Source organism: Amaranthus tricolor, chromosome 17 (genome assembly GCF_026212465.1).
Source record: "Amaranthus tricolor cultivar Red isolate AtriRed21 chromosome 17, ASM2621246v1, whole genome shotgun sequence".
Taxonomy (NCBI): domain Eukaryota; kingdom Viridiplantae; phylum Streptophyta; class Magnoliopsida; order Caryophyllales; family Amaranthaceae; genus Amaranthus; species Amaranthus tricolor.
Window position 1 is genome coordinate 7,086,732 of NC_080063.1, and position 25,607 is coordinate 7,112,338.

The 25,607-nt window shown below is 33.2% G+C and overlaps 3 protein-coding genes across 7 annotated transcripts; 1 reads left to right on the forward strand and 2 right to left on the reverse strand.

The window, feature by feature from the left end:
* Positions 1-455: 455 nt before the first annotated feature.
* LOC130804462 (rhomboid-like protein 15) lies at positions 456-14,834 on the forward strand. 2 transcript variants are annotated; one of them, XM_057668898.1, is made up of 13 exons: positions 456-730; positions 2,520-2,685; positions 6,141-6,444; positions 6,520-6,552; positions 6,672-6,763; positions 6,903-6,976; positions 11,146-11,240; positions 11,325-11,394; positions 13,558-13,724; positions 14,071-14,122; positions 14,198-14,254; positions 14,377-14,451; positions 14,548-14,834. In XM_057668898.1, exons 1-13 carry the CDS (start codon positions 707-709, stop codon positions 14,551-14,553), a joined length of 1,215 nt encoding a protein of 404 aa, XP_057524881.1. In that variant the 5' UTR covers positions 456-706; the 3' UTR covers positions 14,554-14,834. The 2 variants fall into 2 exon arrangements, 1 of the variants encoding a protein (XP_057524881.1); XR_009040019.1 differs by lacking the exon at positions 14,548-14,834 and having other exon boundaries at positions 537-730; positions 13,558-13,717.
* Positions 14,835-15,630: 796 nt separating this feature from the next.
* LOC130804463 (uncharacterized) lies at positions 15,631-19,966 on the reverse strand. 4 transcript variants are annotated; one of them, XM_057668899.1, is made up of 9 exons: positions 19,671-19,966; positions 19,278-19,430; positions 19,062-19,172; positions 17,646-17,777; positions 17,425-17,562; positions 16,603-16,752; positions 16,389-16,499; positions 16,157-16,291; positions 15,631-15,923 (listed from the first exon to the last, which is right to left on the reverse strand). In XM_057668899.1, exons 1-9 carry the CDS (start codon positions 19,785-19,787, stop codon positions 15,786-15,788), a joined length of 1,185 nt encoding a protein of 394 aa, XP_057524882.1. In that variant the 5' UTR covers positions 19,788-19,966; the 3' UTR covers positions 15,631-15,785. The 4 variants fall into 4 exon arrangements, with proteins under 4 accessions (XP_057524882.1, XP_057524885.1, XP_057524884.1 ...); XM_057668902.1 differs by having other exon boundaries at positions 19,278-19,441; XM_057668901.1 differs by having other exon boundaries at positions 19,664-19,799.
* A 1,565-nt stretch (positions 19,967-21,531) lies between these two features.
* Positions 21,532-25,120, reverse strand: LOC130804465 (uncharacterized). Its single transcript, XM_057668904.1, has 4 exons — positions 24,751-25,120; positions 22,813-22,916; positions 21,919-22,037; positions 21,532-21,777 (listed from the first exon to the last, which is right to left on the reverse strand). The coding sequence occupies exons 1-4, from the start codon at positions 25,094-25,096 to the stop codon at positions 21,690-21,692; spliced, it is 657 nt and encodes a 218-aa protein (XP_057524887.1). The 5' UTR covers positions 25,097-25,120; the 3' UTR covers positions 21,532-21,689.
* Positions 25,121-25,607: the final 487 nt, after the last annotated feature.

Below are 25,607 nucleotides of genomic sequence, written 5' to 3' on the forward strand. Positions count from 1 at the left end.
TTTTATTTTTTCTTAAAAAAAGATAAATTAAAATTAAATGTTGAAAAATATGTTAAAAAAATATTAAAAAAAATTATGAGTTTTTTTTTTACTATTTAGAATTTTTAAAATTTTTGTCTAATTTTAAATTAATTTTCAGTTTACTTTTTTGGTGAATTACCTACTATAGCAGATCATTAGATTACCCAAGTTTACTCTAGGCAAATACCTCTTAAAGTTGAGATTATTCATGGTTAATCAATAATGCGATTATTATAGGAAAATCACAAGTAGAATGAATTATTCTAGGTAATTTTTCCTAAATTAAAACTCTAATTAAATAATAACTTAATTTTTTTTTCTAAATTACTAATGAACAAAAAGCGCATGTTATTATTAAAGTTTTATATTTTTTTTCTATTATAAGATTTTGGTTTGGCCACAAGCGGAGACTGTTTCTTGACTCTCCTTGTAGAGTTTGTCTAAGACTAATCTAGCAAGTAAAGCCGGATAACCGAATGGAAACGGGGCCCCACGTCCACCCGGTCCAAAGGGTTCAAAAAGACTTGCAGAAGCAGCAAAGCAGTTGAAATCAAATCAAAAACATAAAAATTGGAATGTTGATCTAGAATCTACATTCTACTCTATACGATACACATCAAAGAGCGCAAAGTACAAGTTTTTTCTGGAATAATCCTACTGTGTTACTGTTACTCACCATCACCAAATGAGACCCAACATTGTTTCAGAGGTAAGTCTCAGCTCTTTCCCTTTCTAATTCTGGGTTTTTGCCGTTCATTCTTTTCTCATCGTTTTCATATTATGCTGCTTTTAACTTTACTGTTACCGTCTTGATGGCCTTTTTTGATTTTGGAAAATTTATGTGATGATTACACATAGACAATTTGGGAATAGGTATTTGGAATATGATTTTTCTGGGTCGAAGTTTTATATTTGATTCATCAAGTCTTCTATGTGTAATGCGAATTTGAACTTCTCCCAACTAAAAAAGAAAAATAATTTCAAACTATTGATATTCACTGTATTGAATTCTTTAATTATGGTTTGTTGAAGGGCATTTGATTAAAAATTACTGTTTAATTAGGTTATTGTCTAGGTAAGATTCTGGCGGTATTTGGTGGATTTTATTTTATTGTCAAAGAAGGTGTATAAGAGGAAATCTTATTTTCCATGATTGATGAAAACTTTTTTAATATGTTTTCTTTATTTGGGCAAGTATACAAATATACTACTCATTACCTTTGAAAATTTCACCAATTAAACTTGCTCCAATTTCTTAACCTGAAAATTTTACACAATTTGAGGTTAATTCAAAGGTATGGAGTGAGTATGCTTTTGCAACATATGTAGGATACAAAAAGGATAAATGTTATTATGTACTGTATTTTTATTTTCTAAGGAATCCTCAGTTTATGCTTCTTTCGTCTGAAATTTTTGCTATAATAGAGGATGAAGTGATTTGATTGATCGAAGAATTTATCTCATGAAAGAACAAAATGTTTCTAAATTGTCACGTTTAAGACAGTTTTGACTTGTTTCGTGATAAGTGTATTGTTGTAATGTTGCAAACATCTGGATCTTCCAAATCATAGAACTAAGCAAAATTTGAGTTGGCATTTGTTGTCATCGTTGTTGAAATGTACTTTCATATTAAATTAAATTATCTTCTCTATAATTTGAGAACTTTTTAGTATTGTTTGAGAAAATGGAGTACTTTTCAAGGAGCATAAATTCCCTATATCTCTTTATGACTTTAGAAATTTTCTTGAAGACTTTACAAATTGTAAGTTCTTTTCTAATGTTGGTACATGGTTTTTGTCACTTGAGTTCCTGTACTTTTTCTTCTTGGCGGTCCTCATTTAGGTTGCTTGGTCATCCTTCTGAGCCTTGGCCTGGAATGAATTGTGCTGTTTTTCTGAAACTCAAAATATATACAACTGAAGCTTTGAATATTAAAAGAAGGAAGAACTTAATAGGAACTGGAATAACGCAATTGGATTCGACTGCAATTGAAATCATTTGTCGTAGCTCCATGTTCCATAATTCCATCTCGTTGTTATGCTTTTTATAACATGCTTACTTGATCTTTGTGATTGAGATACAAACCGGAACAAGTACTTGTGGTAGCCTCATAATCCAGTTGTTCGTTTGTTAGTTGTTACCGTAGAAGTATCTCTTTGCTAAATTGCTTGTGAGCAACAAGCTGGAAATTCTTTTAGCTGTGAGATGGTGTTCTGGATACTGTGGTCTACCCTGGTAGAGTTGTGCTGTCGGTTTAGCATTTCTGTAATTATTATATTCACGCTTCTCTTGGTAGTTTTGGAGGATACGAGACTTATACTTGTGCATCCTCTTACTTTCTTTGAGTGCTCGAATACTTTTTCTTTCTTTCACTTTTTTTTCTTTTGATGAATTTAAACTGTTGGTACAGACCTGGTTTTGGCTGATATGCACAAAAATATGGTTATAGTTACTACTTAAATTCTTTCTATATTTGGGTTCTTGTGCTTGGTGTTCAGGCGAGTGCAACTACTCGGCTCAATCAATGGTGGGAAGGGATTCCATTCATTACATCTGCAGTGGTTGCTGTATGTGCAGCTATATACTTGGTTTGCCTTTTGGTTGGCTATGACTCATTTGTAGAGATATGCTTCTTGCCTTCAGAAATCCTAACACATTTTCAAGGTACATTTTTTTTGAATGGAGGCACTTTTATATTGAAAAATGGGAATGTTTAAAATACTGTCGATTGCAACTTATAGATTTTTTTAAGTCCTAAAAGAATGTGCATTGTTGATTGACATGTTGAACATTATTTATTTTTGGCTAATGTTTTAATTTAGGGCTATAAATTATTTATTCCCACTTTTTAATCCCCTATCATGTTTGAAAAATGAAGGAGGAAGACACACATGGAATTTTTACTTTCTTTTGTCATAATTGTAGATTTAAGAAAACCATTAAGTTAAGGTTGCAATTTCTATTGGGGGCCTGCCTGGAATGGAAGAGCTACGAGGTGAAAACAGTCCATTATTTTTCTGAGCTGGATCAAGTTCTTCGAATGAAAGAAAAGAAATAAGGGAGTACTTTTCTCTTCTTATCTAGAGGTAAATGTTTACCCTACTCACCTAAGGGGAAATATTTTAGGGTAACTTCCAACTTCTCCAACAAAGAGAGAGATATCCCACTTCATCATCAATGGATAACACTTCCACCTATAAGTTAACTATCGGCTCCGTCTTGATCAACCACCAAAACGACCAACCCAAATCCTATTGCTACATTTTCCATCATTATCACAAGAATCCAAAAGCCAAAAATACTTAAATTGTGTTTGCTATGGAGGTTGGAGGAGAAAGAAAGATTATTGCAATCTATTAAGCGTAGAATGACAGAACTTAAGCAAGATGGGAAAAATCGAAGCTAATTCTAAAGGTGAAATTTAATTATAAAATTGAAACTAATTTGGGTTTAATTTTAAGAATTTGACAAGAGTCCAAAAAAAATCTTGCCTTTTAGGTAGGTCGACATCTCTTGATAGATGTATTCTCCTCACTTCCAACATGCTAAATAGCAAAATCTTAATCTGATTTGATCCATCCTATAATGGTTAAGATTACCGCTTCCTATTCATTTAAGGGAAAAGAAATAGAAAATAAAGTGTATGTTGATTAGTAAGTGGAAAGTTGGAACTTTTCAAGGGAGGCCTCTATAAAAGTGAAAACGCATGCAAGTGATTCAAGAAGATGATGCATTGTGGTTCATAGGCAGAGCAACTTTACATTCGCTTTAAGATGGAACTAACAAAAGCGCCAGAATAATAATTAACTATCGCTGTACCAAAATATCTATGAAACTAAGGTATATATTTCCCCATCAAATGTTTACTAGGTTAAATATTCTCCCTTACTTTTTCACAAGTATAATTTACCCCCTAATTAGTAATATGATTCTAGGTAGCCCTTATGAGATGTTCTAGGTTCAATTAGCTACCATTTTTATGTTTGATGTGCAAAATGAAACCTGCTGAAATATGAAATTTGCAAGTGTTTGAAAACAGATGCATGAAAATCATGCTTTTTTTTTTGGCCTCATTACATTGATTTCGAAAACATGTTTCTATTTTGTTGCTTGCAAGTTGCAATTGGGAAAAATGTACTTCCTTGCTTATTTTTAATGAGTGCGCCTCATGCATGCCTAGGCGCAACACAATGAAGTGTAGTAAAAAATGCTTTCGTTAGTCTAGGCTAGCAACAGATGAACAAACTCTTCAGGTTGCTTTTCACCAGGGTATGGCTCAGCTCATGTGCTTTTTGTCTTTAAGGGAGAGAGAGCACATAAGAGAGGAAAATCAAAGCAAAAAAATGAACTTTCTTCAAACAAACCTTATTCCCTCGCAAAATGAAATTCTCCCAAAATTCTTTAATCAGCTAAAACAATTTCTTGAATTTTCATTGTAAATCCAAAGGCCCATATTAAGGAAACCCATTTAAGAATTTGGTTAAGTTCGAACGAGTATAGCAGTCGTGGAGTTCCATTCTCAATGGAGTAAAAGAGGTATAGCTCTTTGGTTTTAGATTCTAATAGACTACGACAAAATGCCTCGTACTTAGTCATGTGGACTTTTTGTTTATGTGAAGCATAGTTACCAGATGGTGGAAACTTCATGTCGAATCCCATTTTGGATCCTTTGTTTCCAAAACTCTTGATTAACATTTACGAAATTACATTCCTTAAATGATTTTTTCAAGCCCAAAAACATGTGATAATTATCAAGTTTTCTTTCTTTGTTTTCCTTAAATGTTTCCTATGTTTCCAAAACTATAAATTAACATTTCTCGTTTTTGTTTCCATTTCTCATATCAAATTAAATTTCATTTCAAGTAACACTATTGTTAAGCTGTTTATGATGTGATTCAATTAAAGTTCAAATGAAAACGTTTCTATTTTTACAAGGGTATGGCAGTGTTAGTCTACGGTATTACACATTGAAGCGCAAATTGCCAAACATTGCTCTGTACCACATTTCGAACCTTTTGTAACGAAACGGTACATAAGCGTGATTTGAAACAGTTGCTCTAGCGTATCGATTTTTCGATGACAAGTATGGGATTTTAGATGTTTTTATCTATCTTGTTTTACAAATTTACCCTCCAATTCAAACACCCCACGTCCCCACCCCACACCAATCATGGACTAACTACAAAAAGAAAATCCAAAACCTAAACTACATAGTGCACTTCTCGCCTTTTGAAAGTAAGCTTTGTGTTTAAAATAAACTTTTCCCTTGACTCTTTGGATGATTCCTAGATGAATAAAAATAACTAATTGTTTATTTTAGAGCAATAAAATGTTTTATTATATGTATCTCCTTTTCCCACTTTCAATGATTAGTTGATTGGAGAGACTTATAGTGAATTGGCCCCTTCTAATATTTATGCAAAAGGAAAGTGTAACTTTGTTGAGGGACTGAGGGAGCATAATGCATACAGACAAGCATACTTTCTTCAATATCAGATTTTGCTCGTGGTCATTAGTATTTCCAAAAAGGCTAACTGAGCAAAAGCATTTTTTTGTTTACAAACTTTAGGTTTCCAACTGAGAAACAAGGAACTTTTGATGATTACTCATGTGTCCTATTGAATTTGCTACCTTTGCATCTTCAATGTGAGAGCTTTTTGAAGCAAATGTAGCAAACTAAATGAGGTAGGGAGTATAGTTATTAGCTTTCAGGATCCTTTGTATAATTAGTTTCTCATAGTCTCACCAAGTCTTCATTATTTTTTCGCGAGAGATTGACTCAGAATAGACAACATGTTTACACGTTTCTCCTTTTCCATGATTGGAGAGTTCTAAAGCAGGGATTCAGAAGGGTATTACTGCTGTTCTAGCGCTACTGTTAAGGTCATGTACTAGAGAATGGCTGTAAAGGCTGGAATGACTATCACATGCAATCATTGTTGCCCTATGAATTTTGAATATTTGAATACACTCTAGTATCCAAACTCTCTTTACTTAGGCCAGTAAATTTTCTTATAATACTTGTGTGATATTTGCTTTGATATCTTCCTTTTTCCAATTCATTTTCTGGATTTATGTCTTTCTTATCCGCATTCTTGTTTTTTCCTTTGTTGTCACAGTTTACAGGATATATACCTCCATTCTATTTCATGGTTCATTCCTTCATGTCTTCTTCAATATGTTAACATTAGTTCCATTGGGTTCTGAGCTAGAAAGAATCATGGGATCTGTACGCCTTCTGTACACGACAATCTTGTTGGCTTTAAGCAATGCCGTTTTACATCTTCTTATTGCATTGTTGGTATCACACAACCCTTTTTATCCTTACATGTATCTTATGAATGAGTGTGCCATAGGCTTCTCGGGAATCTTGTTCTCTATGATTGTCATAGAATCAAGCTTGAGTGGATTTCAATCCAGAAGGTTGGTTTGTGGGTTAATCTCTTTTGGTATTTGTTGTGACAATTTGGAATTCTGATAGTCGCATGATTTCTGCAGTGTATTTGGACTCTTCAATGTGCCTGCTAAATGGTAATTGAACTATGAATGTTGTGATTTCTTACACATTTTGGCTTTTAATTATTTATGGCTGTGCTACATACATTATGCATAGCTCTGAAATGTGTTCTTTGCTTTCAAATATCTGGCAGGTATCCCTGGATTTTGTTGGGGGTCTTTCAGCTTCTTTTGACTAATGTCTCGTTGCTTGGGCATCTTTGTGGCATTTTATCTGGGTTTGCTTGTGAGTTCTGTGCGCTCAAAGAGAATTTTGTTTGCTTTATTTTTTATTCTTATGTGTTGGAGTTCTATATAGCAATTTTGTCAATGTCTATTTGCTGATCATTATAGTCTATATGATAACATATTTCCTATGATGGCAGATACTTATGGGTTATTTAACCTTATAATACCTGGAACATCCTTCTTTTCTGGCATTGAAAATTCGACATGGCTTGTAAGTATATGAAAAGATTATGTTTATTACATCTTATAGATGCTTGAAATAAATAGTATACAATATACATGATTTGATTCACTTTTATGTATTTAAGTTTGTAGAATTTGATTCGTGCCAAGTGATAGTTTTCTCATGGGACAGGTTTTAGGTTTTGAATGTAAACTAGGAGCTAAAATGATTATTGTGATTGTAGATCTTGAATATTTTTCTTTACTCATTGTATAGCTTCATCATGTTGCATCCTCAAAATTGGTCCTTTGTCTAACTGGCAACTATTTTTCTGTTTCTAATAGTCAATACTGTAACTTATATTCAGTGTCATTGCTAAAGTACTGTTTGCTAGAGTAGAAGAGTCTTTGACAGTATGCTAAGGATAGACATTATCCATCTGTTGTTAATATTATTATTGTCATACTTGACCTTGCACTTGCACCCCTTTAGAGAAGATACAAATGAATAAGTGAGGAGTAAATCTTAATATGTAAGAGAGACTGGGCATGACCGAGATATCTCCTTTCTGTTTATGATTTTCTTTTTCCATGTTAATTGATACGTATCATGTTTTCTTATACTACTAAGGTTTTCGATTTCATTTGTGTCATTTGCTCATTGCAATGCTCACAACTGATGACAAGTTTAGTGACTTGAAATTTGAAATTCCAGCTGTCTTAAATTTCATAATTGATGTTTGATCTATTATTTCTTTATACAAGAAATAATTCTTTTGGTATTTCTTGGAAGAAAGTTTTCAGATAAAAAATTTATGCAGAAAGGATGCATGTGGTGGTAATTATTTTTGGCATTTTAGGACATCATCTCACAAAGGTGAACAAAATCAATAAATAATGTTCAAAATATTCGTTTTTTTATGTAAATAGAGGATGAATGTAGAAAATCATAATGCGGAAATAAGACTGATTTGGGTTTTGAATACTTGGTTTGTATAACAATAATGAGAGGTACTACCTTTATTTATACAAGTAATAAGACTAAAATAAGGAAACAAAATATTAACCTAAACAAAATAATAGGAAATAAAATAACCTTAATATCTTAAATACTAAAAAAGATCTTATCTTCCTAAAACATAATATTCTAAAATAATATATTTATTTTATTCTACTTCCCACTATCCTGCACTCCCCCTCGAGTTAGGTCTCGGGATCATCGAAATCGAACTTGCACAATAGTTTTCGATTCTTCAAATCCAATCACCTTAAGCAGAAAGTCTGCTAGTTGATCTTTTGATTTTACAAAGGACATTTTAATGATCTCTTTGGCAAATTTGTCATAATTGATTTTCAATTTTTTGAGTTTGGATAAAAGGTCATAAAATAAGTGGGGTTGGTTTATTTTTTGTTTTTTGTCAACAATTTGGATTTTGAGTTTTTGGATTAATTGGGATTCAAGGATAAAATTGCGTTGATTTTGTTTAAAGGGTAGATAGGTAGAAGATATAGGTTGGTGGGTTAGTTCGGGGGTCAGTGGGTCGGGGATTTGCAATCTGGGTAGTTTTAGATTAGACAAGGATAACAAATGAGTAGCCTCCATATAAAACTCATTTTTTGGAAACATACTCTTAATTTCCATATCTGAGTTTGTGGGTTTGGTTATCCTTACTTACTTCTTCCTTAGGAGAACCTTTCTCGGGGTGGTTTTTGGGTTGGGGTTTAGGTGTTTTTGCTTTTGGTTTGTTTGTCCTTTCTTCTTTTGGAATTTGATTTTTGTCTTTCTCTTTACTCCCTCTCTCGCCATTGACTTGCGTACTAACTTCTTCTATATTACTCCCCCTTGCGACCTCACGTTGGATGGTGCCATTCACGGAAGGTAGCGAAATTGGCTCGTATAGAGTATGAATCCATGTCCATAATTCATGGGCAGTAGTAGTGAATGAAATAACGAGGTCGATAATGTCGTAGTTAATACATGCAAGAATCCATGACATAACCATGACATCATTTTGTTTCCATTGTGGAGTTACAGTCTTCGGGGGAATGACGCTGATATGATTGAGCATCCCCGATCACCAAGTTCAACTTCCATTTCTTTACACCACTTGGTGTAAATTTTCGGTTGAATTTTTCGGATACTTTTGGTTTTTATTGATTTTTGGTTTTGTTTCAATTTTTTGGTTTCTTTGTTGGAAAAGGAGAATAATTTGCTCGTCCTCTGCCAATGAAAACATCATGTTTTCCATCTGATTTTTTTGGTTGGTTTGGTTTGATTGGTTTTATTTTGATTTTTTTTTTCTTTGGATTGATTTTGGTCGATAATGATCAATGGTAAAATACCGATAGAGTTTTTCCGTCCAGGAAACCTTACGGCGCTGATACCATGTAGAAAATCATAATACGGAAATAAGACCGATTTGGGTTTTGAATACTTGGTTTGTATTAAATAATAATGAGAGGTACTACCTTTATTTATACAAGTAATAAGACTAAAATAACGAAACAAAATATTAACATAAACAAACTAATAGGAAATAAAATAACCTTAATATCATAAATATTAAAAAAAATCTTAACTTCCTAAAACATAATATTCTAAAATAATATCTTTATTTTATTCTACTTCCTACTTTCCTACGGGGGATCCATTGTTTCATTAAATTTAAGTTAAATCATCCTCTTAGTTTTGAAAAGTGCCTCTCGGGCGTGTCCACTGTCTAGGCGTGCATTTAAGATTAGATTCTGAAAATGACTTTTCTTACTATGGGCTTAGTGAGACACAAAAGGAATGGACTTTTTCACACCCTTTGCACACTTTTGACTTTTTTTTTGGAAGAAATTTTTTTCAATAATCCGTCACAGTTTCAATTCGACCCAAAAAGAGTTGTTTTCTCTTGAAATAGAGAGAAGGAAAAATAATTTGCTTTTGTTTTCAAACAGAGAAAAAAGGGAAAATCCTAAAATCTTAATAGACGTCTTTCTTTGGCCACCACCACTAGGTACCTTCGTTTTTGTTTTCTTTCTTTTTTCTCTTTTATCTTCTTTTTCTTGTGAATTGTTCATCTTTTTCCCCTTCTTTTAGATTCTTTCATTTTTATTTTCTTCTCTATCCCCAGCTGCTTGATTTGCTGTCATATTCTTTCTTAAGGTTTTTTTTGTTCTTTCGAAATTCCATTTCTTCAGTGTTCTGTCTATTTTGGTTTTTTCTTTCAATGTTCCTCTTCTTCAATTTTTCTTCTAATAATTTTCCTCGTATTTGATTTTTCTGTGTATTGGATTCTAAATTGTTCATTTTTTATTCTGTTATGGATTTTGGAATTTTTGTTTTTCCTCCTCTTCTTTCATATCAATGGTGTTTGGCAATTAGCCTTTTTTGTTGACTTTTTGTTTTTAGCTTTTAGCTTTTAGCTTTTAGGTTGGTCAAATAGCCAAACAAACTATTTGGTAAATGGTTTTTAAGCTAGCTAAAAAGCCAGATTTAAAGCCAAAATTAAAAAGCTACTCACAGTAACTTTTTGCATTAGTTTTTGGCTTTAGCCTACTTTTTCTCTAATAAACAACCAAAAACTAGCAAATGATTTATATCAAGCATCTTCGTAGCAGTTGAATTAAACAACTGACTTATTAGCCTATACTTTCAACTGTCAAACTAGCCAACAGTTTCAGCCAACAACTCTAACTAACAACCATTTGCCAAACAGGCTCATGTGATAGAATTAAACATAATGCATTAGAATGTAGGTTTAGGCACCCTCTTGTGCCATATTGTGTTGTATTAGTGGCTTGGCGCTATGGTAACAAATGTTTTAGATCTGTTGTGTAATTTTAATATGAATATCGTTTTGTTTTAAGTATTAAACCTCAAATATGTTTCGCATAAGCACATGTGCCTCACTAACAAAAAGCTTACGCTTTCACGTTTGCACCTTGTTTTTAGGCTGTAACTTTTACGGCTCAGTTTTCCTTGTGCTTGTCAAACTAAGATAATTTCCATAAAAGTGTTTGCTATGTTGGAAATACTTTTCAGTGTGTTGTAGGTGCTGCTATAGATAGCTCTACTATTTTCTGGTGAAGAGAGTTAGTGATCTGGATAAATTTTTGTAATTCGTAATGTCATATTGGCATTGTGATGAATAATTTATACCATGCTTTTATTCTGATACAATATGAGTATTTCAACGTTTCTCTTACCGAGCTGTATTGTTGTTCGTGCAGTCAGCTTGTGTTCGACGACCTAAGTTCATTGTATCCACAGGTGGGAATACTTCAGGATACCTTCCTACATATTCTATTCAAAACTCAACTTCCAGGTAAAGCAGTATTTCACGTATCTCGACTCTTCTCATTTTGCTTCTGACAAACATCTCTAATTTCTAATATAAATTTTTTGGCAGTGGTTCAGCTACTACAAGCCTATGGAGTCATCTGTCTTCTTTGATGCCACAAAGAGATACCTCTTCTCAGGTTTGAAGTTGACAGTAACCTGTCTGTTTTTGGTTCGTCATGTGTTTTTTCTCAGTTGTGGAAATCTCCTGTGAATACTTCTTAATAGGGAACTTTTTAATCATCCAAACTGATTAATACTTGGTCTTTCCACGAATCAGAATTCATATAACAGAATCTTGCACCTTTTTTCATATGAAAATTCAGAATCTTGCTTCTGAATTTCTTGCATGTTTGTGTCTTATTAGTTTTTAGTTGAGCTGTAAATTTGTAATGGACTTGGAATTGGAACTTTATTGTATGTTCTACTTTTGTATGGGTGGTATATGCAGAGGGTCCCTATATCATAAAAAATTGGATAAGACTTGGGCCCTGTTTGTTCAAGAGCAGTTTAGGCAATAATCGGGGAATGGGACCGCTAAAAGAGGGCTTTAATCTACTCTTCAGGTGCGTGGTAAATAGAGGATTGGAGTGAAGGATTGGGCTAAATTCTCTTGATTATATTCCGCTGCAAATAGAAGCATCTTGAATAAAGGATCGTACTTTTGGGCTTAAAAAGAAATTTGTGATATTTAATTAATGTACAACGCAAACAACTAATGTCATATGTATGCCCTTACTAGCCATTTTAGTTGTTAAAACAGAAAACAGCTATCAGCTAACTAACAGTTAATTTTACTAAGTACCTTTATACAAACAGTTGAATCCAATCACTTAGTCAAACCTGTTATTCCAATCTAATATCAGTTATCTGTAATGTAATCCACTATCTGATCTCAACTATCTGTTAATGGCACATGTTCTTGGTCTAATTTTATCAACAGAAATTTAAGTCCCCTAAAAAGGCGTTAAAACATCTAGAAATAGCAAACAATTGTAGCTTTGATAAGTAAGCAGGACATTTTAATCGGCCTGATTTCACTAACTAGCATAGTGAAAAAGTATTATAACGCTCATGACTATGCTAACTGTTACGGTGATGCTGATGCAGTTGCATATCACCAAATATCAACCCGAAACTAGGATATATATTCCTTGAACTGTCTAAAACACGGTCTTTTTACATCTCTACGATGCGGGTAATGTCGGTTTGGTAGATTTAGTAACCTTTACGATGTGACCAATACGATATGACTCGGCTTTGTTTTTGCACTATGCCTAGTGCCTGACATTATTTTGGAGGATTGTTTTGTTATACCTTCTGTCTGCCTGATCTCACCTAGTAGTGCCTGACATGTTGAGGTTGGTTTTGTAATAGGTACTGTACCATGATTTGCTTTAGCTCAATTTTTGTATGTCTCACCTAGCTGTTGTTTTGCGCATCAATTTCTTCTCAGAGAAGCAAAATAAAAACCATTTCTTTGCCTTCTCTTTTCTTTAAACATAACTATCAGTCACAACTCAGAAGGGATGAAAGCAATAAAGCCAGTTCAGTAGCTCTCCGACAGGAGCTATCACTCTATCAATAAGAGTCTTTATCCAAACAAATTCAAATTAAAGAAATTGGGTACTAGCACGTATGGTTGTGGATGATGCTGGCCAAAACAGGGAAACTGCAATATGAAATTCAAGGGCGTCATATAGTTCTAAACTTCCTTAAAGTAGTACACCACCAGGCATGCCTTTACTGTGCATGCTATCTCTGCACAATTGTAGATTTTGTGATTTAAATGCTTCTTCCTTATGCACCACCATCTTAGGTGGAATGAGTATACTATTACAGTGTGGTAACATATATGTAACTGCTGCTTCTTTTGCACATATTCTCATTTTTCCCATATTTGGTCTGATCACATTTTCTCTGCTCAGTCGATCACCCATTTATGATTATTTAGCTCTCACTTTCCCACTTTCTCATTCCCTCCCTATCCTACATGGATTTTTAGTCTTTTATATATGTTTTAAATCACTTTTTTTGGTTTCATAAGCTATAGTAACATGAACAAACTAAACACCGGAGGTAATATTATATTTGGTATTAGTAGTAAGCGCTATCGCCTTTTGTTGAACGCCATGTAATGTTTCCTCAGTTTAGAGAAACATGACGTCTGATTTTCCTTTCAGATCTAAATGAATTGTGCTTTCGCCATAGCTTCATGTCTTATGAAAAGTTTGTTCTCTCTTTCTTCATTCTGAAAGGTAGCGTAAACTTGGTGTATTTTCCTAATATAGTTCAAAATACAGGAAACACAAGATACACGTTTTCCTGGCAGGGGCAGGACTCTTAATGCTTCTAGAAGTGTCACAGCTCCAGGAATAACTTCTGATTCAAATCTGCAGACAAGACTTTTGGATAACACCAACTTGAACAGTCAATCTAACACCACAGCTACAAATCCAGGAGGTGGAAGGTTTACCTGCACTTGACCCGTCTTTGAAATTTCGGTTGTTCTTGTTTGTTATTGTTGTGTGAATTGTAATGCGGTCTTGCCTATCTTCCTGTTCTAGTTCATTTTTGATTTTTTTGGTTTTGTGGGAAATTCTTTCCTGGGAAGATTACAGTAACCTTTTTGTTAAATAAACCAAAATATGGATAAACTTTAATTGAGCTGCTAAAACTGAATTATCTGTTGATGGTTAGGTCTTAAGTTTGTGAAACTATGGTATCATGATGTTTAGTCTGTATTCGAAAAAAAATCTGTCTTCGTGCCCAAAAGAGTGGAAATAACTTCTCGCATGTTCCTTATTGAATTTCAGGCCATCAGCTGTAAATAGTATCACAGAGCCTATCAGTTCTCCTCAGCAAAAGGTTTATCTGTGAAACTAAACTGCTTTTACTTCAGATATAACGTGAATGATAACCATTATCATCTTTTTGGTGCAGGCTTTGATTATTTCTGACGAAGACATCCAAAAGCTCGTCTCAATGGGTTTCGATAAGGTAATGCGTCATGTCATCTGTTTAGCGATTGAGAGGACTTGAGCACATGCCATTCCCATACGAACATGTAGAAATGCACATTTAAATTGTATTATTCTAATATAAATCGTTGGTTGTTATAGACTCAAGTTGAAGTTGCCCTAGCTGCTGCTGATGGAGATCTGGATGTTGCTGTTGAAATTCTTATGTCACAACAGGTAATGACTTTGAAGACTTCACTATTCATAGAGTAACAAGGCTATGGGTTAGTACTGCTAAGTGATTTTGTTCTTAATGGGTTTTTTTAATGGCAGGGGTAGTAATACACATCTGATTGGTTGCAACTATATGACATCTGATTGGTGCAATCATGGAAGTCAGACAGTTCATACTAGAACGAGTATGATGGGCATATGTATATTATAGCGTTTTAGTAAGAAAGCAACAGAAAGTATATGCTTTGTTTTCAATTATTAGAAATCAACTGTTTCCTTTTGTTTAATCAAGTCTGATCAATGTTGCGTTTGTTAGTTAGCTCGATATGGTTTCCAATTATAATTGAAGCAATAAGAGTAATAAACTAAAGACCCATTTGGTCAAACTCAACCTACCCAAAACCGACCCGATCGTCCGACTTGACCGGGGTAGAGTGTGAGATAGACTGATGGACATAAAAGGAATCACTAAAGAGGTTGAGTTGTTCTTTTGGAAGAACCCGTTGTCGGTTCAAATGTGGGCACATGTTTTCGAACAGTGACCCTAACCCAGCTCATCCTATTACAATACAATGGTTCAATTTAAGGTCAAGAATCTCCAAGCCATTCTCAACTTGTCCCTAAATTACTCAGCTGGCAACTCAGTTCATGACCATCTCTTAATATAATTGATGAGTATTTTTTAGTTGCATCACTTCCAACTTAGACAAGTTCATAGAATAATCGCCATGCTTTCATACTTTTAGCCTTGTAGGAACTATCCACCATCATTATAATTATACCCAGAATATCTTCCTTATCACAAAATCTTGTGTGAGATGATTTCTCCGTGAGACGCTCTCCATACATAGGCTAAACAGCCCACGAACACAAGTATTAGCATATAAACTTTTTGTTTTGAGGTTGTATCATCGAGATATGATCTCTCACAAGAGTAGCTCCCTGCTCATAAGGTATTATTCTACCGATTCCACAATTAATTAGATGAAGCACTATACATTGGATGAAAATCGCAGGAGAAAAAAAATAGAAATTCCTATCATACTCTTACATGAATCAAAAAATTGCCCCCAACATAAGTTCAGAAGCATAATTTTGATCAACAGCCCCAAAAATTGTGGTTCGGCCTTCAGGAGCATGCTGTTTACTATGTAATAGTTTGACTGGTTTTAGTAAGCCCTCTAGCCAAATAAAAAAAATTAAAATAAAGTTACAAGTTACAAGTTACAACGGGCAAGAACAATACAAAGTTTGCAGGACTAAATATCCCTGAAGGAGATTTGATGACAGAAAAATAAATGAAATCCCCGAATTGATGTATGCAATCACAAAGAATGCTATATTGTTATACACTCATTTAACTTTATTATCGCTTTCATCTTTCGCTTCTTCATTCTACTGTATCTATATGTCTTGCTTCTCCTAGCAGTCCTACGCTTCTCATCTATTTCCGCTCCTAAATCTAAATCTGACACCTGCAACCATCAAAGAAACAAAAAAGTTTGTACACCTGATTTCTCTGATAACAATTTTTTCATTACAAGTATTTTTTGGTAGGAAAGGCGAAGACATTTTGCCGCATGTATCCCCTTCATTTTTCCCCCCCTTCTGATTGGGGGTGAAGGGATTGTTCGGTTATATGGGCAATTAAAGTATCCCTCCACAGAAACTTAAACAAGATATGAAATTCTCGGGCTATGTTACCAACCTGTTGACGTCCATTACATCCTGTCATTCCAGTGTCTTTAGTGCAGTTTCTCGCAACATGGTCACCATCTCCACACTTGTAGCATATAGGAGGAGGCTGTGAGCCACATTTATCCAGATGCGGTTTCGGGCATTGCTTCATTTAAGTTTGCCAAATTAATACACTAAACTTTTGGTCAACCATACGTTTCATTATCACGAGTTATATATAAAAAGGAAAAAATGTGACTTACCAAACCTGCATGACCAGACTCCCCGCAATTATAACAAGAGGGTGAACTTATTTCAGCGTAGTTATCACAACACAAATGCCCGAGTTCATTGCAAACGTAACATCGTACATTCTTTCAAGAAATAGGACAAGGAACTTTCAGAAATGAAGCATGCCAAAACAACAAAAATAATCAAAGGGAAAGAAAATATCTTAAGCTAGTCGGTCGAGTTCACCTTAAGATCATCAGTTGAGTATTCAGCTGAGCACGAGAAGAGTTCGTGTCCTGATTCCCCACATCTTAAACATATAATATGTTCTTTATCTTTCGTTGGACAATCTACAGCAATGTGGCCTCTTATCTTGCACGAAGAGCAAATACGGCGCTGGAAGTGAAAGTCACTTTAGCACATAAACATTTCATACAAAGCAGTTGATGGATTAATTTAGGAAAAATTACTTAGAATGACCCAACCTTTTACTGATTTTCTTACAATAATCCCAATTTTGAATAATTCCAATTTTTGATTAACCATGAATAATCCCAACTATAAGAGGTGCTAGCTAAGAATGCAACAAGGTAACCTCTTACCTATTAAACAAGTTCTTTTGCATAAAAAAAAAAAAAAAAAGTAGATACAAATTAAATCATAAAAATATAAAAAAAAATTTTAAAAAATTAAAAAGAGGAATTGAGTAAGTTTATTTTTTAATTTTTAATATTTTTATTTTATTTTTCTTTTTTTGTGTGGCAATTAACCTACAAGAATTGGTCACCATTTGAGCAACAATATTTTTGGGAAAGTGACCCTAAAATTCAAATTAATCATGATTAATCAAAAGTTGGAATTATTATAGGAAAATCAATAAAAAAATAGATTATTCTAGGTAAATTTTCCTTAATTTTAACACTACTGAATTTCAAGATCCTTCAAACTATTTTCAGCACTACTTAAAAATTCAGTCACCAAAGGAAGATATCAACAAATTCCTCTAAAAATAAAGTAGACTATTATGTCTATCCAAAAGTACAAGTCTAACACAAGAGGAGACAATACCTTGGGACATTTCTTCCCATTATGCTTATATTGTCCACAAACATAGCATGGTTTCCCGAACTTTTGCGTGGAGGTATTTACTGGTGGATCTTCTATATAAGAACTTCCATCTTTGTCGTCAAAATATCTCCATCTCCGCTAGTTCCATTAAGAGAGTCAAAAAGATACCATATGTAATATGAGCTAAGCTAAAACTCTAGAAGTTTGTCATCTCAACTTACAAGAAGCCTCTGAAGGACATCATTCTCTCCTATTATGTCTGAATTTGAACCCGATTGCATGGATCCTGATACAGTGGGAACCACATAGACTTCATTATGCGGTAGCTCTTGTCGTTGTTGAGATTCACCTAGCTTTATCCAAAGCATTAGAAAGAAACAAAAACTGTGTTTCAGAATTTGAGGGAGATTCATGATTTTGTTGCCAATGTCAAAATTGATTTTACTATTACAATAGATTCATATCAAGTTCAAGGTCCATTCCGCTTCAATCATACTCAATTTTGAACATGTAATGCATTTTTCAAAGTTTGAACTCGAATTTCAACTTCCTATCTCCAAAATGATCATAAGTTCATAATTCATTCCAAAACTTTCTATATTCACATGTGGATGATCATTGACTAGATTACTATAAGTTTTAGAATGAATGGATGTGGAAAATAAATGTGGATGATATTCTGATTCTAATTCCAATAAGCGGAGATATTCACGAATCACAACTGACAATAGATAGAAATGAATGGATGTAGAAAATAAATGTGGATGATCATTGAAATTGATTTTTTTATTTGTGACTTAGTATTAGATAGGGATGAATAATGTATAACCTTTGCTATCAAGAATCTCTCACATTAATGGTTAGGCTTTACGTAGCCAACCACATATGTTGAATACTTTGTCATTGTTGTTATTCTATCACCTAAATGGAACAAAAACTCAATAGACTCGCTCAAAATACTAAAATATTAGAATAATTGATGTAAGAGTGTAGCATGACTTCAGAAAATTCCCAGATATATCTAGCATGTTTCTTTTATGACTAGATTACTGTAAGTTTCTTCATATCGAAAAAAATATATATAATGATACAATAAGATAAACTGGGTATGATAAAGTTGGATACAAAATCAACAAAAATAGGCAGGTTTCTAAGTACAACATAATAAACTTAAGTCAGAATAATTTTGCCAAATTTAACAGAGCCACATAGTAAGCACAACATAATTACCACTTCAGTATATGAAAACATAGTGTTTTTTCAAATTCAACAAGAAACTTCTAGTCTCTAGATAGTAGACAAAGAGCATTAATAAGAAGCTAAGTCAAGATACAACTAATATTCTGTGATATCATACTCTGTAACTGGGATTGTAGAAATAAAAAACAATTGATAAGGAGGAAATACATTAACTACTTATTGCAAAGCATAATCATCATCATAATATCCCGTATATTCTGCTCATAGAAGCTATGACAGGGTCTGAAGAGGGTTGGAATTTGGAAGACACCTTAACATACCCTTATCGAAAGAGAAATGGAGTTTGCGGCCAGTGAGACCTCAATCAGCTCGAAAATTATTAAAAAACATAATAATAAAGGCAAAAAGTTTGAGATTATGAACTTAGGCAAACTTACAAAGATCTTTCCGGGATATATGCCTTCTTCCAATGGCAATAATACAGATTCAAATTTCGGTATTGACTCATGGGGATAGCATTTGTGCTGATCATCCTCTGGTATGTTTACCTATTATGATTAAAATCATCTAGTATCATATAAAGCAGCCACAAGAAGCTGACAAAATCCAACTTGTACTCAAAAAATGAAGTATTTGAGAGTGATTAGGCATACCCATAAAGAGTATGACTGTTCCCCACTTGTTGGAGAGTCAAATTCAATAGCTGCATCTGGTGGATCAAGACCTATTCCTTCAACAGGAACAGGCACACAATCCTTCTGGGTACAACACATTTTCCCCAAAACATCTTCCATTGAAGCATCAACCTAAAGCAAATCTGTAGTTCAATCCACGGGTATCACAAAAAATAACAGCAATAAACAATCATAATGCAACAAATAATTCAATCACAAAGCTCAGAAGAGCATCAAAATCCATGGTTTAAATCTTACTCAAACAATGCAACAAAGAAAAACCCAAAAAAATTGATCGAATGTGTAATATGTCAAAGAAATGAAAACCCAGATGATAAAAAGTAAAAAAACAAAAAGGGGATTACGAATTACGATTGATAGAGTCATAGGTAGGGTTCCAGAATTGATGTTGTTCTCGGTGTTGAATGTATTCGTGTCTATTGACATGGTTTCTGCTTCTGCTTCTGCTTCTACTTCTACTCCTGCCATTACTGATCGAACACAAGTTGACCAAAAAATCTTTGGCAAGTACTTGTACTCAACAATTTGGAGTTTTAATTTGGTACAAGTTTTCCACCAAGAATTCTTCAGTCTTCTTCTCGTTGTTTTTGCTGCTGGTTATCCGTTTAATTGCAAGCTTACTAATGAAATATCTACGGTATGCAGTATGCCTAACTGGTGAACATATTTACCACGGAGATTTTTTTAGTTATAAAGAAAAAATTACGTTCAATAATTTAATTAGGTAACCCATTGACTTACTATAGTAGGTAATACACCAAAATAGATAAATTAAAAATTAATGTAATATTAGAAAAAAAATTTAAAAAAATTTTTTTTAAAAAAATTGACTCTAGTAGGTAATACATTTTTTAATATTTTTTTTCTATATTTTATTTTAAATTTTTTTTAAAAAAATAAAACTTGCTATAACAGATCAACGTATTACCTAAGTTTATTTTAGGCAAATACCTTCTAAAATTGAAATTATTTATGATTAATCAATATATGGAATTATTATAGAAAAATCATAAAAATATTGAATTATTTATAAACAAGTTGTTGATTTTTGGTGGCTTTGATCGAGGATAATCAGTTTGACTTAGATTTTACCTTATATTTAGTATAAGTGAGCTTAGATTTTTAAAAATTTTAAATCTTTTTAAAAATCAATTTCTTATTCATTTTAAATTGAAAACTATACTTATTTATTTTATTATTATTTTAATATTTTAAAGCTAATTTTAAAATTACATATATTTATACTTTTAAAAAGTCTTTACAATGAGTTAAAATAGCCTAAACTATTTTCTTAATCCGCGTTGTGCAAAACGATAGCAAGATTCATTTTTCAAAAAAAAAAATTGATGACATGGTAAAAACGATGTTAAATATATTCTAGGTTTGCATGTCGAGAAAAATTGTTAGCACTAGTAAATACATTAAATATTTTCGTGATTCACGCGTCAAAAATTATCATGTGATTCCCAGTTTGACCGAGATTCAAACTAGACGCACATAAGGTTGATCTAAACGTCCGTTTTTCGAAAATAAATTATTAACAACAATAAAAATAACATTAAATATCTTCCCATTTGCACTTTATGTGTTGGAAAAGTCGGCATATGAGTACTTATTTCGATCGGATATTCAAACTAAGTGCCCCATAAGGTTTAGAACGACGTCCTTTTTAGAAAAAAAAAACTTTTTAGCACATGTAAAAATAACTATAAATTTTTCGATTTGTGTGTCAAAATATCAATGTACGATGAAAATCGGTGTATGAGTACTCACATACCCCAAAATTGCAAATTTGACGTAAGAGTACTCATTTTGATCATATTTTCTAAACAGTTGCTCGTTTCTCAAAAAAATGATGGCATCAGTAAAAATAACGTTAAATATTTTCTCAGTTTGCATGTTAGGAAAATCAGCATAAGAATACTCATTTCAAATGGATTTTCAAGCTAAACGAGCAAATAAAGGCGATAACGTGTATTTTTCAAAAAATTGTTAGGATCGATAAATACAACGTAATATATCGATTTAACGACGTGTATCGAAAAAGGTGTATAAATACTCAACAAGGCATGTAGGTGATAGTGTCTTACATTTTTCTTACATTAACTCTTAGCACCCATAAAAACAACTTTAACCTATCGATTTACATGTCAAAAAATAGACATATGAACACTCATTTCGACTGTTTTTTCAAACAATATGGATGACAACAACGATCAATATTGCTTTATATTCATTAATCATCAACAAACATTTCCTCTGCTTTATCTTAGAAACTTCATTCATCAAAAACAAACTAAAACAAAAGCATAACACAAGCTGAGATTTTCCGAAAATAACTTAATTACATGTATAAAGTTTGTTTGTTCATCACTTGAGACTTTTAGGTGGCTTCACAATTAAAACCGGGCAACACGCATGATGTGTGCAGTAGTCGCTTACACTTCCAAGAAACGCCCTACAATCCCATATAGAGTAACGCAAATTTTTATTACTATCTAATACTCCATTTATTCAAGTGTTAATGAACGAGAACAAATATTGCGAAAAAAAAAAAAAGAAATTTGAAAGGATTCAACCAACACGAACAATTGATTACCTTTTGATTCCGCCTAGACCACGACTACCCATGACTAGCATATCAACATGTGTTTGCTCTGCGGCTTTGCAAATTTCCTCCTTTGGATCTCCTTCAATTATTAAAGTTTCAGCTCGAACCTACAAAACATATATAGAGTATGGATGAAATCAGAATTTTGAACTAAGACGCCAAATAGCCGATATACAAGCAAATTATTTAAATAAAACCTAGTAAAACTGTGAAAATATTAGTAAAAACAGATAGACTGAAACGAACTTTAGCAAAAAATCTTTTTTAGTACATGAAGTCAGAGCTTTCCTATTATTGTCCCATTCGAAAAATATCAATTGTTTTTACCTTTATAGATTCATCTAGTAAGTCCCAAAAGTAAAAACTATAAAATTAATAGCAAAAATATAAACACACAAAAAAAGATGAATATAAAAGTATGAAAGGCAAATTGTAATGACATTGGAATATAAATTTATAAGTTTATTTTTTAAAAAGTTACAATAAGTATAAACCGGGATTCAATCTCCTAACCGATTTCAAATGTACTAATACTCTAATCATCGAGTTGTGGTTGTTTCGTGATATTTATTCACTCTTCAGATTATATATCATATATTAATAAGGAGGCCAAAGCTTAAAATACAAAAAAAAAAAAAATGTTTTTGGTCGGAATGGCCGACCCCAACGTATCTCTAATTACAAGGCCGAAGTTTGCATATTAAAAATATGAGTGCTTAAAATAATGAAGCTTATCTTTGTTCATTTTCAATAGAATTGAAAGTCATAATATTTTCAGTTTGGATCGGATTGTAATATGTAATATGCCTGACCCCAAATCTTATTTAGATATGCATTTACTGGTATTGGATTAATAAAATGGTGTAATGTAACGTATATTACCATGTTATTCTTACAAATAGATAGTCCACGCTGAAGGATTGCAGCTGAAATTTCTGCTTGTGCTTTCTTCACCGATTCTACTACAGATGATGCAGCAAACGCAGCTAATTGAAAAAAATACAAATCGATGATCAAGAGTTAGATATGTACAAGTATGTATCGAAATCAATTTGCATTATAACGAAAATAAGGGGCGAGTCATTAATCTCAATTTACGTGTACGTGTACTTGTGTTGTACACTAGGCGTGATAACATACAAAATTGTACACTTGCGAGATGTATGGATAACTTTGTTACACTTTCTCCCCAAGTAAAGCTTGTTGTATTATATTATTCAACATTTAAATCTAACGACAATTTTGGCTTATTCTCTTTTAGTCTCTCTCAAACCCTATAAAAGACGAAAAAAAGACTCCCTGGAGGGAAGTAGTCGAAGAACATGGGAGCGCACACACAAAAAACCTCAAGGAGCTACTCGTTCAAGTAAAAAGGGTCGTTCAAACTCCTCACTCTAAGGATTTGGGCGTTGGATTTACAAACTCCCCCCCAAGACCGAATATGTCATTCTCCTTCATTTTCGCCTTTCATGCGAGTACTTGCACTTTACATCACCACCTTGACAGCCTAGCTGAGTAACGAACCGGGCGACCACCACCTCTTTTAAAAAATACAAATTTCATTTAATCCTTGCACATTTGGCACTAACTATGTGTCATCTTTGTGATATTCAAATCTCCTTCACAAGCCACAAAAGGACAATCCTTTTTCTTTCAATCATTCATGAAGCGATTTAAGGATATATCCTTCCAACCTTAGGAGTTACCTCACATGACTTTTTCTTGACAGAATATGTCACAGGGGCAAAGTCAGAAAATAAAAGTTAGGGCTGAGAAATTATTTAGCAATATTAGCAATATAAAGTTGAAAATTTAGAGGGGCCGAACTAGAAAAATAAATCGCTAGGAATTGACTACAAAAGTAGGCCGGGCCCAGCCCCTGTGTGGCTTAGCCCTTGGCCATTACCACATTCTTAAACCTTAACTTTATATACTCCATATCATTAGGCAAAGTCACAACTAAGGAAACATCAAAAGCTTCAAACCTTATAAACATTCTTTCTTAATAGCAACAATTGACTAAAAAAGTAAAAAATGCAATAAAAGATATTCCTTTCCACAAACATTTATCCCTTTAACAAGGTCTCTCCAATTATAATCATCATCCTAGCTTAAAACAACATCTACAATTATAATTAAAGTTCTTTAATATTAGATATGCATGTATTTTATCTAACAATAATCAAAAGCTAGAGATACAACATCATTCCATCATCCCAATCCCAATATCTATAGTGGAATTTTAAAGGTCAGATTTACATAGCCCGATAAGAAGAGACTATTATTGATTTACCCTTAATGTTACATTATATGAACAGTCGGTCTCCTTTTCCAATTAGTATATTCTTAATGCCTACTTACATTACCCTTTTAACGCCTACTTACAATATATTTAATGTCCATCGAACGAGAAAAAATACTTACAATATTATCCTTTTAACGCCTACTTACAATATAAAGTACTTACGATATACTTAATATACCTAATGCCCACCGAACGAAAAAAAAACTTAAAATAATTACTACATTTTAAATGCTTGCTTACAATATTGTTAATGCCTACCAAAAAAACATAATCTACCTAAATCTCTTAAAGAGACCGTAGATGATCTCATAACCTCCTAAAGAGACCGTCTCCCACAAGAATTTGTGTTAAATAAATATAAAATATGTAATTTAATGAGCTAAGATAGTTAAAGTAGGAAAAACAAACATATATCCCTACCAAAATTACATAATTTTTTATATCACACACACTATTTAATACGCTGACGGCAAACAATATAATAATTATTGAGAAGCAAGAGATAAGAAAAATACCAGTATGCAAACCAGGACCAGCAGGATAAACATAGTTAGTAAAGGAGTGTTGAACATTAACCAGATAAAGCAAGCAAGTTTCCTGACGATGAGGAGTAGGTTTGAGAAGATTGGTAAGAGCCCAATTAAGAGCGTAAAAACTAGCATCACTATCATCCAACGCTACCATTACTTTCATATTCTGTTTCTCACTCTCTGTTTTAGCTGATTGCATCATCAATGGCTGCTGCTCATGCTGTTGCACCCATTTGTCTGATTCAGCGCTGCTACCTACTACCACGCCCTCTTCTTTAACTGCGCCAATTGTTGTTGTTGTTGTTGTGGTGGAGTTGGTGGGGTGCTCCATCTTGTATTTTTCTCGATTGTGGGCTGTGTGTTTAGTGTTTTGACTTAGTAGAATTGCAGTGTGTGCGACTTGTAGAGGGATGGTGGAGTATACGACGTGTATGTGTTGGCGGCTAGGAGATTACTACCCAGACACAGTACACGTGGTTTCCATGCATCAATACTTGTGTCTTTTACTCCCTCCATCTCAAAATTATAGTCATATTTGTGTTTTAGTTGATAGTATACTGAATAGTATATTTAGATTACAAGAGAGAGAAAAAAGTGAAATAAATGGTTAAAATTGTGTATTAATGGTGATAGTAAGGAGAATTTTTTTCCAAAATATTCTAATTTAGAAAAATAAATTTCACTTTATGTCAAAGGAAAAAATAATTTTCTATCTACCGTTCAAGTCAGACATATTTTTCAAAACAAAAAATATTTACAAATTGCCATCTTAAATGGCAATTTGGTAATTTTACCAAACCGCTATCTGAGATAGCGGTTTGTTTTATCCTATAATTTGAAAA